The 16645-nt window shown below is 42.4% G+C and overlaps 1 protein-coding gene across 1 annotated transcript in view; it reads right to left on the reverse strand.

Moving 5' to 3' along the window:
- LOC140899674 (protein spinster homolog 3) overlaps positions 1-16645 on the reverse strand; it is a 46151-nt gene that overhangs the window by 14142 nt on the left and 15364 nt on the right. Inside the window, exons 7-9 of the mRNA XM_073315550.2 lie at positions 14040-14192; positions 9882-10071; positions 3018-3083 (exon numbers count right to left, since the gene is read on the reverse strand). Coding sequence (XP_073171651.1) covers positions 3018-3083; positions 9882-10071; positions 14040-14192 — 409 coding nt within the window. The remainder of the gene's footprint in view (positions 1-3017; positions 3084-9881; positions 10072-14039; positions 14193-16645) is intronic.

A 16645-nucleotide genomic window follows, 5' to 3' on the forward strand; every position in this document is an offset into this window, starting at 1 on the left:
GTACCCATATACCTCATGAGCCACTTCCAAACCAGACAAGCTGACCCAGTCCCAACCCAAAGCCTCCAGCCAAGGCATCTTCCTCACCCTGAGCTGCCGAAGACCTCCTGTGAACACACTGACACCTCACATGTAAATGTGCTCTTCCCTGGGCTGCCTTCTTCCCTCATCACTGTTGTCTTGGTTCTTCACTTTGGTAACCAGACTCATACATATGGAGACTCCATCTACAACCTCTCTTGAAGAGAGCCACAAAGGAGCTTGGCATCTCTCCATTCACACACGTTATTTTGGCTATGGTTGTACATTAGTTCTCTTCGTGTTTAGTGCTGGGGGGAAGCGGCACAGAGGGGCTACATTCAATACAACTTAATTCAATAGCCACAAAAGAGCAGGAGATTTATCATTCAGCCAGCATCTTCCTTTGTCTGCAGCTCCACAGGTTGCAGGATAAATAAAGCCTGGAGATACTTTCTGGATAGCAACACCACTTGGGGAGAAAAAAAAGCCACTTTCATGGCAAAATAAGAACAGCCATTCCCAAGTCCAGCTGTATTATCAGCAACTGTCTGAACAATACAAATGACAATACATATATATATAAAAAAGATTAAATGTTTACTGTGTTGCTCTGCAGCTAAGATGATAGCATCAGTACATTGAACCCACATGGCTTTTCAATGCAATGGATACAATTCCTAAGCTATAGAGTCCTTGAGTAAACAAAGACACAACAAGTGATCTAAGTGAAGATTGGTGTAACCAGGAAAATGAGAATTACTGAAGTTTACAATTTAGGATTACATCACAAAGCATTCTCAGAAAATAGCTTACCACACTTTGCCCCGATGGGCATTTAGTCACTCTGCACTGGCAAGTGAGAAAATTAAAAGGTTTGGATCTGACTGGTATAGGGTCACCTTCTATCACGACAAAGAGTGTATCAAAGTTGTGACATGCTTGATCTTTTGAGTTTTTAAACTAGCTTTCTAGTTTGACCTACTGCATAATAGAATAGGCCGTAGAAGTTTACCCAGTAGAAAGGTGTAATTGTGCACTCATTGTGTACGTGAACTCCTCTATAGAGTAGAAATGTTAGCAGACAGTCCCTGCTAAAGAACAGAGTCACAATGACAGCTTCCAGTGCTGGAAAGAAGATGTCAATATTGAGAGGGGAATTCAGCAAGTTGTTATTGAATAGGCAGAGAAAGGAAGGACTGACTGACTGAACGAACCGACAGAAGGGTCACCTGAAGGCAAGCTGTCAAGGTTCCTTTCCCACTCTGAACTCTAGGGTACAGATGTGGGGACCTGCATGAAAGACCCCCTAAGCTTATTCTTACCAACTTAGGTTAAAAACTTCCTCAAGGTACAAACTTTGCCTTGTCCTTGAACCCTATGCTGCCACCACCAAGCGTGTTAAACAAAGAACAGGGAAAGAGCCCACTTGGAGATGTCTTCCCTCAAAATATCCCCCCAAGCCCTACACTCCCTTTCCTAGGGAAGGCTTGATAAAAATCCTCACCAATTTGCATAGGTGAACACACACCCAAACCCTTGGATCTTAAGAACAATGAAAAAGCAATCAGGTTCTTAAAAGAAGAATTTTAATTAAAGAAAAAGTTAAAGAATCACCTCTGTAAAATCAGGATGGTAAATACCTTACAGGGTAATCAGATTCAAAACATAGAGAATCCCTCTAGGCAAAACCTTAAGTTACAAAAAGACACAAAAACCAGGAATATACATTCCATTCAGCACAGCTATTTTACCAGCCATTAAACAAAAGAAAATCTAACGCATTTCTAGCTAGACTGCTTACTAACTTTTTACAGGAGTTCTGAAGAGCATTCCTGATCTGTTCTCAGCAAAAGCAACACACAGATAGACCTTTGTTACCCCCCCACCTCCAGCTTTGAAAGTATCTTGTCTCTTCATTGGTCATTTTGGTCAGGTGCCAACGAGGTTATCTTAGCCTCTTAACCCTTTACTAGTGAAAGGGTTTTGCCTCTGGCCAGGAGGGATTTTATAGTTCTGTATACAGAAAGGTGGTTACCCTTCCCTTTATATTTATGACACAAGTGCTGATGGGACAGGTGTCCATCAGGACACTGACTGACAACATTAGTGATAACAAAAGTACTTAATCACACTTGATTAGGCAGCAATCATCTTCCCTACAGCTACTGTCCCAAGATCATGCACACTCCAAATCCATGACAAGAATGATGCCCAAGTCCCAACATTGTGCCTAAGCTAGTATCTCCACATGGCAGCAACATGGCAGTAAAGCCATTGTTCTGAGGGGCTTTCAGGTTCATGCTCCAAGTGAATTTATTCTCACTGAGCACGCCCCTTCATTTACACCTTCAGTAGAGATCACTAATGACAGCATAATGTCCATCCAAAACACTGGTATTCGCTGCTAGAACACTTTTACCCCTTCCAGAGAGTTACGGTCTCAAAATGTTAAATAGCTGGGGTTAAAATTACAAAGCAAGTGACTCCATCTCATTTCACCACTCTGTCAATTATCAGCAAATTCCTCTATTCCCCAAAACAGTGCACACAGCTTTCAGCGTTTAAAGATCAAATTAATAAACAGTGCCACATTTCCAAAGTGTTAGGAAAACAGCGAAGTTCACTACGCTACTGGAGGTTCTAGTAGTGACACCGCAAGCCAAGGAGAGTAACGATGCATATTTCATCAGACTTCCCTAATAAGCAATTTTCTTTAGAAAACAGTGATTTAAAGATGTTGAGTTTTCCCCACTTGGATCTCTTATTCAAAGCCATTTCAGCACAAACATAAAACATTTGAATATGGGCAGTGAAATGGAGTCTATTACTGGTGCAGGCCAACTTTTAGTGTTAATGGGGTACCAATTATGGTATTCTTGGGAGGAGTCAAAAGGCTTAGTAGGAGAAGCAGGTACTTTGAGTACACAGATTTGAGAACAGAATTAAAATTATCAGCACAAACCATACAACAGCAGGAAGAATGAACTTGAACTTACCAGTAGTATGTCAGCCACAATGGCCCAGTTTAAGGCTAAAAAAAATTCTCCAAGTGCAATAAAAATCTGAAAAAACAAAAACAAAATGAACCATAGCAGTTCTGTTTGACAGATTGACTTTCTGTACCATTAAGTGGCTAGGTGAGTTCACTGAAGTGTAATTATACTTTGCTATGGTAATGAGAGGTGCTGTACATGAAAATCTCTTTACAAACCTTAACTAAACATCCTAACACCCCCAGAGATAAATGCAAATAGTCTCATTTTAAAGATGGGGAAATGGAGGCACAGAGAGTAAGTGACTCGCCAAACATCACATCTTGTCAGTAACAGAGTCAGGGACAGGAGTCATGAGTCCTCACTCCCAATCCACACACACATAAAACATAAGGGGCAGATGTAGGTGTAGCAGATGGGACCAAGCATTTCAGAACCCAGTTTAAAAAAAAAAATCAAACCAATAGCACGGCAGGAACTCCCCACAGTCAGATGAGTTTTAAAATGAGCTCCACGAGGTTCTTTTGGCCAGGTTTCTAAATGAAACCAACAGGATGACTCTGTGCAGGCAAAGTTCAAGTACTGCACTCAGAGGGCTCATCCCAAGAGGAGGGAGGAACTGGCTCCTAGACACAGCCAGCCCAGACTCCTTGGATCACATCCCTCTTACGGTGCCCTGTAGGATTCCCTAATTCACCACAGATGGGCCACACCACACTTCCCACCATGGCTGGGTCCCTAATAAATCTTACATCTGTGGTCTTGGAAACCCTCTCCCTGCTAGTCCCTAGATATGGGTTTAAATCAGGTTGTGTGGACCAAACCGCTTCTGATGGAAACACCACAAGATTAAAAAGTTAACCTGTAATAAACTATCAATCCTGAGCAATTTCAGAAGGCAGTATCCGACTTTAGTGACAGTGGCCACAGTTATGCACTAATTACAGTAAGCTAAATCCATGGTGCTCAACCTTCCCAAACTACTGTACCCCTTTCAGGCGTCTGATTTGTCTTCCGTACCCCAAGTTTCAGCTCACTTAAAAACTATTTGCTTACAAAATCAGACATAAAAATACAAGTGTCAGAGCACATTATTACTGAAAAATTGCTTACTTTCTCATTTTTATCATATAATTATAAAATAAATCAACAGGAATATAAACATTGTACTTACATTTCAGCGTAAAGTATATAAAGCAGTATAAACAAGTCATTGTCTGTATGAAATTTTAGTTAGTACTGACTTTGCTAGTGCTTTTTATGTAGCCTGTTGTAAAACTAGGCAACTATCTAGGTGTGTTGATTTTACCCCTTGGAAGACCTCTGTGTACGCCCAGGGACACATGTACCTCTGGTTGAGAACCATTGACACAGGCGCCTACTCCGTCGGTGCTCCAGCCCTCTAGCTCCTGCCCTCGCCCCAGCGCCTCCCGGCCACTGGCCACTCTGCCAATCAACTTCTCCTCCTCCCTCCCCCTTCCAGCCCCTCCCGCCTGCTGCAATCAGCTGTTTCAAAGCGAGCAGGAGGCGCTGGGGGGGAGGGACGTGGAGGGGTGCACTCGGGGGAGGGGGCAGAACTGGGTGGGAAGAGGCTGGACAGTCCTAACTGATCATGTGCTAAACAAGTCCCTTCCTTCCTCTCTTTTACTGGTGCCATGAAAATTCAACTGGATCATTGTCTGTAATTTGATCCTTCAGAATCACTGCAGATTGAGGGAGCGGATTTCAGTCCTGGAAAGGGACTTTCTGCAAGTGTTTGCATGAAGTTGAGTCCTGCTGTGCAGCTTAAGCTTTATGCAAATCCATCCATCCTGCAGCAGGTTATAAGAGGCAGTGTGGATTCAAGTGACAGAGAGAAGAGACGGGAAAGAAAGGGGAGATTTATGGAAACATGGAAAGAAAGTAGCAGATCTTTTGGATCTAGAAGAAGTGTGTGTTTGTGTAGCAATTAGAACCAAAGGACTGAAAGAGTCCTGGACACTACTAACACACTATGGACTTCAGCAACTCACTTATCCCTCTTTTATAGAAGTAGCAGATTAATACTACACATCTCCCTTATAGGGGACTCATGATGCTTTGCATTTGTAAAATAATTTGAGATTCTGGGATGAAAGGCAGTATAGTAGGACAAGGCATTATAAAATGTACATGCACCAAAAAAAAAAAAAAAAGAGGACATGTGGAGCACATTTGTCGTACAGAAATAGAATAACTTTAAACCGTAAAATCTAGTGTTAAAATCCAAGTGACAATAGGTCCAGACACTTCTTCCAGCACAAGGACGTGCCAAACAAGGTGCTGAGAAAGAGGGCCAAATTCATCACAGGGAATTCAAAGATGAATTGGGCCCAGAATATTAAAAGTAGTGGGACTGACATGAGCTGGAACGGCAGAGAAACCGGGATAAAGAGTTACAGCATGCTACAGCAAAGGCCCCAGTCCCTACAGCTCCACACAATTCCACTGGAGTAGTTTAGATCATTATTAAATACCTTGTACTAGTCCATATTATCAGATCTATTTAGTTCTGGTAGTATGAGTGATTCCACCTTGGCCTAACAGAGTTCATTTTTAAGGTCTCATGCAGAGGATAGTTTTAGCTCAGAGTGGAAAAATATTACACCCCCCCCAGCTTTGGGATGCATCACCTACAGCCACAGTGTCCCGTCGTAGTTGTTATCTGTTCTTGAACTAGCACCAATTTTATTTTCCCACCTATGATATAAATGCACCTCAGGTTTCCTCACCATCCAGCTGCGCACAAGAGTATCGAGAGATTCTGTGTGTGTTCCTTTTCCCTGGATCAGGGAAAAAGATCCTGGAAGCCGTTTACTCACACAGAGAAGCCACACACAATGCATTATTTATGTGCACCCTGCTATTTCTGCCATTCCCCAATGCAGCCTAAGACCTCTCAAATCACTACTCTAAATTAATATGGGGAGTGGCTCTGTCAGAGCTACAGACAATCTTGTCTGTTTTGTGGCAAGTCAGCTCTCATCTGTTAATAAGTATAACGGTTTGGAATATCTGTCCAAAACAACAGGGAAGCCCAGCTACGGTACTGTTCAGACCACAGAGTCAGCTGAGGTCCTAGATACAGTACTAGGAGACAGCCATTAGTTACATTGGAATGGTTATAAGATTCCACAGTAACAGGGTTATTATTTTATTAGGATTATTGCTGTGAATGAGGTATTTGTATTCTTATATAGCCCCTGTAAAGTAGACTGAATGCTGAACTATGATATTTAAACATGAAATGAGATTCAAGAATGCCCTGCTATAGGTCAGTCACGTATCTTGTAACATACTATTACACAAATAATCTTCCATGATTGTCTTCAAACTGACTAATAAATACATTGCAACAATGGCTTGTGAAGCTAGATCATATCTGCCTGTCATACATAATAGACTAGATTTATCCCTCCTGCAACAACTGAAGTCAAGGGAGTTGCACCAAGAATGCACATTTGGACCATTATTTAAGTCTTAATGATGGTTCCCTCCTTGCCTCAAATACATTATGTTTTACATTAGTGGCCCTAAATACTGCATATTTAGTACAGCTGTAGTGTTTGGGCAAGAACCATGTGTACTGTATCAAAGGAGATTTGTATCACTTTCTTTTCCCCCATTTTTAAGCCCCTTTTCTTCCTCCCCTCCCCCAACCCTCCCCGCCGGATTCCAGCACTATGCCCACTCCAATTGTCTATTTCCTTTCCCTGTTTCCCTTCCCAGTCCCTGACAAATGAGCAATTTAAAGCCTGATGGTAGTTTACATGGCACACTGGCTACAATTTCTATTTGAAGGTACCGTCAGCTTTGAAGAAAAGACTTATATCAGCCCTGGAGGTTTGTGAACAGGAACAGCAACATGGTGAGCATCTGTATCTCTGGGGTTCCCTATAACCATCCTAGAAAAAACTAAATCCCCTGTGATTTTTTTTCCTGAAGAGATCTGGAAAGGTATTTTAAGGGCAGCCAACATGCTGTTACATTGTCAAATGAAAAATAAAATAGATGAAGGAATCAAGTTTGTACGAAATCAGTTCCAGCAAGACCTATCTAGGGAAGAGTCAGAGTAGCAATTAATGGGCTGGTTTAAGGAAAACATGGTGCCTCTTTCCTAAACCAAGTAAAAGAGTCACTTGGGCAAGAAGCAGACATCACATGTAACCAAGAAAGTCTAATTGCAGGCCACAGGTACTAATCCCACTGGATCGCAGCAGTCGGTGGCTAAGAAGAGAGGAACTGCAGGTTGGCTCAAAATTTGGCTTCACTGGGGCAAACTCAGTGCTAAGGTCAATGGAGGTGCACCCATTTAAATCCAGTTTGAATTCAGCCCTCATTGTAATCTGGCTCCTAATAAATAGCTAAAATTCAAACATAAAAATGTATCAAGGCACTAAGGAGACAGTACTCGCTGCTACAGCCAAGTATACTCCTCTCCTATCAGCACAAGGAAATTTACAGCTTTGGATGGTGGAATAGATTCAGACAGGTGATCCAAACCAAACCACATCCTGAGATGGAACAAAATTCAGACATGGTTGTTGCAATTTGTACCACCTGCACAAAAACTAATTTTGAAATTAAGAATTGCTGAACTATGCACACAGAAAGCAGAGAAAAGAGACTGTTCTAATGGCATCTCCAATCCAGCTGTCACAGAGAAATATTGAAAAAGTCCTGAAATACTTCCATTTCAACTTCCACAAGAGGTTTCTTGTAAGTTTGGACAGACAACACAAGGCTGATGTTCACCCACCAGCTACACACAGCCAAAGCACCGTTCATAATGTATTCAGATATGGACAGAGTAACACAGCAAGCACTCTTAAGAAATTCTGTGAAGTGTGCAGTTTTTGCCTCAGTCGCTTTTGTATGCTGTAAGGTATAGACTACTTTGCTGGCCTCCATGTGGCTGAATTAACACTGACAGGAAAGCCAGCTTCTTTGCCTGCTTCCTACACCATGGAACGCTCCAACTCAGTGGGATCTTTGAGTCAGATGCACCAGCTGGCAATCCACCCCAATTCTCACACCATTATGACTTATGCCAGATGGAGTTTGGAAGAAAAAACCAGCATAGTGGGTGCTGGGAAGGGGAACAGTTAGGCAGCTGTAGTTGTAAGAATCAGAAGAAACAGGCGGCAAGACTACACAGACCTCAAAAAAATAAATAAATACATAAATAATATTATATTCTTCTATCTATATAGAGAAACTGCAGCATTTAAAGACCCCCCGGCCTGTATCTGCAGGGGGGTGGGAGAGAGAAGGGAGAAATTATGGCTGTCCATATCCCACTCTGGGATTTCCTCCCAAATCCTGAGAACAGAGTGCTGGATGCCAACCTCTATTCAAAGGAGGATTCTGCCACTATATTTTGGAGGGGATGATGGTATGTTCCTCCATCCTTTAAAACTAAGAGATTTTTGTGTGAAAAAAGTTTTTCATTCATGAAGATTTTCATCTCATGCTGCTTGGTTGTCATTTGATGTCTCATGCAACAACGAGGGAACAGGAGCTGACAAACTCCTTTGAGCAAATGAATTTTCATCCAACCATCCATAGTCAGAAATAGGGGCTGGGAAGGGGGAGAAGCACTATGATAGGCTGGCAGAATCATCTATGAGGTTGGTTAAAGTTAGTGGAATATGCAGTTATGATTGTGTGCTGCACCTTTAGGTGTAAAAATGTCTGCTCGAGGCAGAACTGTAAACGGATTTGAGACAGAGGCTCTTACAAAGAGAAAGCACACAGATTCTCAAGACAGTTATATTCTCTGCCATTTACCTCCGCATACCTGAATCATTTTTTTTTTTAAAGTCAAGTCCACATTTTGCTCTGTGTGCGTGAAAAATTCATCCGCTTTCCCCCTTAAGTGTCAGTGGGATTTTAGATTGCTGAAGAGGCAAAAGGAAAACCTTTTTGAACAAAAGCTATTTTTAGAAGAGAAAGCACTGTGAAAGCACCCTTTTTTGCAGTGAAGTGTTGATTACTGTAATTAACTTTACATGGATCCTATTATTTATGTTAATTCTGGTAATGGTGAATCTAGAGTCATTGGAGAGGGCTTGGGATTCCTTTCATAGCTGTTAATGGATTATTGCTAAAATAAGGTTTGCATTCAGTTCATCCTCACGTGGAGTTCCTGCAGCTACTGATCTCTCTTGTTATGTTTCTGCATTCCTCTTTACCGAGAAACGCTTCTGGATACATCTCCACAGGTATAAGAAAAGCAGCTAGTGATTTTGGGCACCCAACTTGCTGACTAAATTCTTTTTACCAGGAACTCTGTTTATTGTACAGTGCCAAGCACAATGTAATCTTTAAGTGTTCTGGGAGAGAAGAGAAATAGTATCATACATGGCAGATTCATTTAATTAAACACCAAGTTAGGACTTTGAGTTTGCGCCTAAATATACCTTTGGAAACCTGGGGCAGTCAAACCATGCCCAGCTAAAGGTGCACTGTAGTCTTTTAGCAAGTGCCCATACTAGGTTGAATAAACTTACCACACTTTCAGTACAAAGATGCAGTGCATGGAGGTTATAAGTCCCGGTCTGCAACGTCCCCTTTTCCATAGGTGGTCTGGCTGTTCATATTAAAAGGTGAGCTCCGCACGATGCGGCGGGTAGTCCCTAGGCTACACCTCAGAAGTAGAGACTGCAACCACAGATCAGGTTAGAGCCCCCTGTGCAGCACTTGGCCTGTGGGCTACATAGTGGCATGAGCCATTGCAAGCTGTTAATTAAATTCCTTCAACTAGACCATTCTGAGGACCACCCTGCAACCCACCCATGCAATCTTACAAAACCATTTGTCAAGGCTACACAGTATATCGACACTTACGTAGGTAGCAAGGATGCTCTGCTCAGCCAGCATGATAGACAGATAGAGACATGGGGCGGAGGAGAACATGCCCACAGCACAGATAAGAGGGTCGGCCTTAGTGTTTATCTTCTTATATCTTCTTGCAACTCCTGCCCCGGTGATGACACCAACAATTCCCGTCACGATGGTAATTGCTCCAAATATTTGGCTGGCAGTAAAGGAAAGGAATGGGATGAGTAGGGCAATAAAGGCACGTTAAGGGAGAAGAATCAGTCCAGGTGTCTGTCATTAGTTTGTGACCTCAGCTTCTCTTGTATGTTTCAGAGAGAAGTTTCAAGATTCTTTTCTCACCACCCTTTTTTTTTTTTTTTTTTTGGTGTTTATTGCACAAAGCAGAGAAGGATTTTAATGGAGAAATCAAATCTGGGCTCCATTTTACCCAAGTCCTCCAGGGCTAAATACATGCTTAGTAGGAAATCAATGTCGTGTCCACCAAAGCAGTGATGTGCCCTGCCACAGAGCAGGTGTTATCACCTGTGCCAGAGGAAGGGAGATTAACAATCCACTGGGTGCTCAGTCAGTAGGAGCTGCCTTAGATAGCCATAGAGTCAGAGGAGTTTCCTGCCATCTTGGCCATACCTATGAACTAAGCTACTTCCTCGCCCCCATTACAGATGGGGTAGCTTTGTACCAGTCTGCTCTCTTGGAAGAGATCCCATCACATGGGATCATACTGGTAGAACCCATCATAACCCTCAAATTAATCTGGCTCACATGGGACACTTCGCCCACTGCTGGATACAGCCCTTCTTTACATGACAGCTCAGGGCAGACTGAACAGTTATCCAGTTGGAACGACACAAAATATTTTCACAATGTAGAATTTCAAATGCCATTCAGTTTTGTTTCATGTGCCTGTGAAAGCTGAAGGGCTCCTCAGAGGAACAGACAGTTTGTCTTCTTGAAAGCAAGACTTATCTTGACTTCCAGTGGGACTTTTGTAAACCCTTTCCTCTATCCCAGATGAGATTCTGATGACAAAAATAAACTTCCCTGTGATAAATAAGATTTTGGTGTCCCTGATTGTTTAATCTATCACAGCCCTCTCGAATGAAGTGGAGACAGAAGTGTAGTGTTCAGAACACAAGAGGCTCTAAATATTTTAGCATTCTGGTAGCATGCTATGTGGCTTTAAGGGTATGTCTACTCTGCAATTAGACACACATGGCTAGCCCATGCCAGCTGACTTGGGCTCATGGGGCTGTTTAATTGTGGTGTAGATGTTCAGGCTCGGCTGGGGCCTGGGCTCTAGGACTCTGAGAGGTCAGAGGGTCCCAGGGCTTGGGCTACAGCCCTAGCCCATCTACACCACAATTAAACAGACCCTTAGCCTAGCCCAAGTCAGCTGGCATGGGCTAGCCATAGGTGTCTAATTGCAGAGTAGACATACCCTTAAAAAATGGTGCCCTTCCTTGGCTCTCCCTGGCTCTAGGGCAGGGAGATCTGCACTTATACATAGCAGGCTGTGATGCCAAACAAGGACCCTGTTCTTCTAAACTGCAGCACACTGACTCTTACCATTTCCCCCAGACGGTTAGGAGGAAATTAGTTACTCATTCTACACTAAAAAGGTGAAGCAATAACTGACAGCCAACTCTATCAGGCAGAATTCAAGTGTGCAATAGGCTTACCACTCTTCACTACTCTAGGCAACCATCACAGTTAAACAGTTCTTAGAAATGACATGGATAGAGCACCAATGGTCAGAAGATTTATTTTATACACATTTGCCCGGTACAGGCAAGTTTGAAGATCTAAGGTTACAATAGTGTTTCTGAGGGGCCCTGCAATTGTCTTTAGAGATCCCTTTTTATCCCAAAGGAGCTATGAGCTGTAGGCTAATACTGAAACACAGCCACTCGTAAGATAGAAAAGGAGCATTTAAGACAGAAGGAGTGGAAGAGACCTTTTGGCTAAGTGCAGAAACCCATTTCTGGAGATAATTTTTTTTTTTTAAGACTGTCATGGGATCTTTTAGTGTTTGAAAACCCCAGGTACTTGCCTGGATACCTCAAGCACCAAATTCAGAACCTTCTGGCCTGATTCCTTGAGGTTTCTTGCATCTCACAGCCACCAGGACGTGACTGATTTGCTTTACTTCATTCTACTGATTTGCTTTACTTCATTCGAAACCCCCTACAGGGATGAAGAGTATGGCAAATCACTCAATCCTTGAAATATCCTGAAAGGCTAGGAATAGCTTGGTTTGGGACGTCCATGACAGATCATAAGCCTGATGAGTCACACTTGCATGGAGTCTGGCAATCAGTACATAGAGGAGGAGAGGACGGGGAGATATTTTGATGCTTGTGTTGTGGAAGGCAGTAGCTGGCAAGGGTGGGAGTGCAGTATTGAGTACACTCCACTATCCCTAAGTACAGAAAGCCAAGGAGGATTGTCTTCCTCCACTCTGAAGGAGGAAGGGTTCTGAGAATGTCAAAGCCAATGAAATGCCAGATCGGAATTACATCATCAGCTGCTCTGTCCTGCTGCCTTGCTGGGACACAAAGTAACAAATCCCTCCCTTCCTCCCAACACCACACATCATTTTCTGAAGGTACCTGATATTTTATTTGCATTTCACGATCTGTAATGGAGAATTCCTCTCCAGAAGAGCTCTGCCTGCAGATAAATTATTGACTGGTGGAAATTACCTTATTTTTATAAAAAAGGTTATGGTACTGTGCCAGATGAATCAAGCCTGATTCACACTGGGAGTCACAGTAACTTTGCCACGTTGGCAGTTGATTCTAATACCAGAATAGTAGGAAAGGAATACGGATGGCCACACTTTTATAAAGATCTGGACAAACTAGAGAGTCCAGAGGACAGCGACAAAAATTATAAAAGGTTTCGAAAACATGACCTATGAAGGAAGGTTAAAAAAACTGGGCATATCTAGTCCTGAGAAAAGAAGACTGAGGAGGGAACCTGATAACAGTCTTCAAATATGTTAAGGAAAGAGGACAATGATCAGTTGTTCTCCATATCCACTGAAGGTAGGACTAAACTCCCTTAAACTCTGAATCTGAACCTCATGCTTGAACCCTTCTCCAATCAGCAACTTTTCATTACTTAGATGTTTAAATTACTTCTCCCCTCCAACCCACGTATTCTAATACTGATATCAATCTGATGCAACTGGAAAGCCCTTTAAGAGAATAAGTTTAACTGGGATGCTCCCCAAGAAGCCAAATTAAGGGCTTGTCTACACATGGAAATTGCACAGATTTAACTAATTCAGTGTAGCAAAATCAGTGAAAGTCCTTATGGGAACACCTGTATTGGCATATTTGTGTGTAAGCCTGGCTCTAAGACTTCTACTTCTTGCAAGGGCTGCTGCTTGTCTGGGACACCCATCAGGGGTTCAGTGGCATCCAAGTAGGGATGCTCTTCAGATCAAGGGCTGATACTTCTTTGTAAGGAGAGAGCCAATTCTGCAAAGCCAAACCAATTTAGTACTGTCTTCTAAGCGCTTTTTAAAGAAATTAGTATGTTGCCCTGGATTTCCCTTCACTACAAGTCAGCTCCATCTGGGAGAGATCAGAGCCTTTCACCAGTGGCCGATTTTAACCCTTTAGGGAGCCGGCACATTGTACACGAACAAAGTCAAGGAATTTGAGAAGCATTTCAGGAGCAAGCCAGAGTCTTCTCCTAATTAGGTGATCCATTCACTTGGGATGAGGAGCAGTCCCTTAGGGCACCCCAGTTCATTAGATTCTGTTGCAAGAAGTGTACATTAAGAGTAATTTAGTCAAGAGATTACATTGCTAATCGTAATATGCACAGTTTATCTCTTTCCTCGAATGATTTAAAGCAATTTATAGATGAATTATGCCCCATCATAAGGAGGGCATGCTGGCATTAGTTCCTGGCTCCATTACATACTACCTGTGTGACCTTGGACAAGTCAGTTATCTGACTCAGTTTGTCATCTGTAAAATGGAGCAACACATCAACACTTATGCCTTCTCAATAAGCGTTCTCAGCCCCATCCCACCCTTTGTCTTTAGGAAGAGAAAGCACATGACTGCCGTTAGCATTTAGAAACATGGAGTGTTCATATATGCATTTCCTATACCCTGTCTGATCTTTTCAGAGTGAAGTGTGTCTCACCTGGTGGAAGAATCGCATGGCTCCTGAAGGCATGGAGGTACAAGGTCATGGAATAGCTGAGCCCTGGAAAGGAACACTGGTACCCATAATCCCAGGGCTCCAGTCACAAAGGCCATGGCTGTCACACCCAGTGAGGACCAGATGAAACTTCGGCTGTCACACCAAAAGAAATAAGTATTAGTGCTATGATCAATAGTTTGAAAGAATGGGACATGGGAAGGAAGGAGAAGTCCAGCCTGGATATCTAGTGTTCTAAGTAATCAATATGAATGGATTGCTTCAGAAAGCTGTTAACAACGTGAGTAATTTCCCTGTTGATTATGAAGATCTGATTACTGAAGAGATCAAATCTATATAAACTCAGACCAGCAAGCGTTAGGCATTAATTAGTTGTGTGAACTTTTGCTTTCACAGTGTTAAAGTCCATCTTTTTCTTGGAGATTCACACCAGTATTTACTGCAGGTAGGCTGTGAAAGAAAAATGACAGTGTTGGAAGGTGCGTGAAAATGTCATGACTTGCCAACAGTTTGAAAATACAGTGCACAGAGAGAGCCCTGAGTGCCTCAGGATGATTTGAAGTCTGTTTTGTTGCCAATATACACGAGCACAACAGTTTGGACAGTCCAATAGTTAAGGAAGGAGTTGAGAAGTTAAGTGTTACTGTATCTCAAAGTGTCATGAAAGTATAAATTATTTCTTAATCAGCCTACAGAGTTTTCAAGCAGAAGGGTAAGCAGTATAACATATATTTATAATATATTTATAACATATATTTATAATATATTTATAATAGTATATTGCCTCTACTGGAAGCAATTAGAACTGTTAAACTGTTTCACAGACCCCCTAGGACGAACAGAAAGTCTACTTTAGACTAAAAGGTCAGTAGGGTAAGGATGACATCTTAGTGTAAGACGGTGGCTCTCAGACTACTGTACCCCTTTCAGGAGTCTGATTTGACTTGCGTACCCCAATTTTCACCTCACTTAAAAACTACTTGCTTACAAAATCAGACATAAAAATAAAAGTGTCACAGCACACAATACTACTGGAAAATTGCATACTTTCTCATTTTGTCTGTATGAAATTTTAGTTTGTACTGACTTCGCTAGTGCTTTTTATGTACTAGGCAAATATCTAGTTGAGTTGATGTATTCCCTGGAAGACCTCTGCGTACCCCCGGCAGAATGCGTACCCCTGGTTGAGAACCACTGATGTCAGATACATGTGCTATAGATGACATGTCGTAACCTCCCAGTGAGCCAGGATTAGCAACTTAGTACCTCACCTCCTCAAGACACATGGCTCTAGCATTTGAGTTAAAGAGATCTCCCTTGATTTGTAGTAGCAGGTCCCTTATTCTTTGTGGATCAGTCAGTAGAGGCAAATAGGTCACATACATACACAGCCAGTACATGACACTAGGGGGCCACAGATCTGTTACATCACTAATGTTTGAAGAATGACCTCCTGATGAGTAAAGCTTTGCATTGCATGCATTGGAACAACCAAGGACCTTTTGGCTCACCTAAGACAGCAGTTGCCTACAGACCACAAAAATCCTGATTTGGGTCTCAAGTGTGACTATTGTGCAGGGTGCCCATAAAGAAATGCCAGTCACCAAGTGGAGTACTGTGCTCTAGTGTCCAGCCACTACTAATGAACCATAATTCCATCCTCCCAGATGATGTAGTCACTCTATGGTGGTGAGATATGATCACGCCTGGTTCCCAGGAAAGCAGAAGAGGTAGTTTGTCCTTAAAATAAAGGGAGCAGATAGGAATGCATTTGAAGGCAGATTACAATGTTAGTCCGGCCTGGGAGAAAGAAACTTCATGCAGGTAAACAGTGCCACCTAGTGGATAAAAGAAAAGGAGTACTTGTGGCACCTTAGAGACTAACAAATTTATTTGAGCATAAGCTTTCGTGAGCTACAGCTCACTTCATCGGATGCATTCAGTGGAAAATACAGTGGGGAGATTTATATACATAGAGAACATGAAACAATGGGTGTTACCATACACACTGTAACGAGAGTGATCCTTTTTTCGACGTCTCCGACTCAAGGAATATTTCCAACTCACCTCTGAACAACATACTAACCCACACAGACCTTCCTACCAAGACTACAAAAAGAAGGATTCTGAGTGGACTCCTCCTTGGAATTCATTTGCAAATTGGATACTATTAATTTAGGCTTAAATAGAGACTTGGAGTGGCTAAGTCATTATGCAAGGTAGCCTGTTTCCTCTTGTTTTTTCCTACCCCCCCCCCCCCAGATGTTCTGGTTTAACTTGGATTTTAACTTGAAGAGTGGTCAGTTTGGATGAGCTATTACCAGCAGGAGAGTGAGTTTGTGTGTGTATGGGGGTGGGGGGGATGTGAGAACCTGGATTTATGCAGGAAATAGCCCAGCTTAATTGTCATGCACATTGTGTAAAGAGTTATCACTTTGGATGGGCTATCACCAGCAGGAGAGTGAATTTGTGTGGGGGGGTGGAGGGTGAGAAAACCTGGATTTGTGCTGGAAATCACTTTAGATAAGCTATTACCAGCAGGACAGTGGGGTGGGAATAGGTATTGTTTCATATTCTCTGTGTATATA

The sequence above is a fragment of the Lepidochelys kempii genome, chromosome 17 (assembly GCF_965140285.1).
Source record: "Lepidochelys kempii isolate rLepKem1 chromosome 17, rLepKem1.hap1, whole genome shotgun sequence".
NCBI classification, from domain to species: domain Eukaryota; kingdom Metazoa; phylum Chordata; order Testudines; family Cheloniidae; genus Lepidochelys; species Lepidochelys kempii.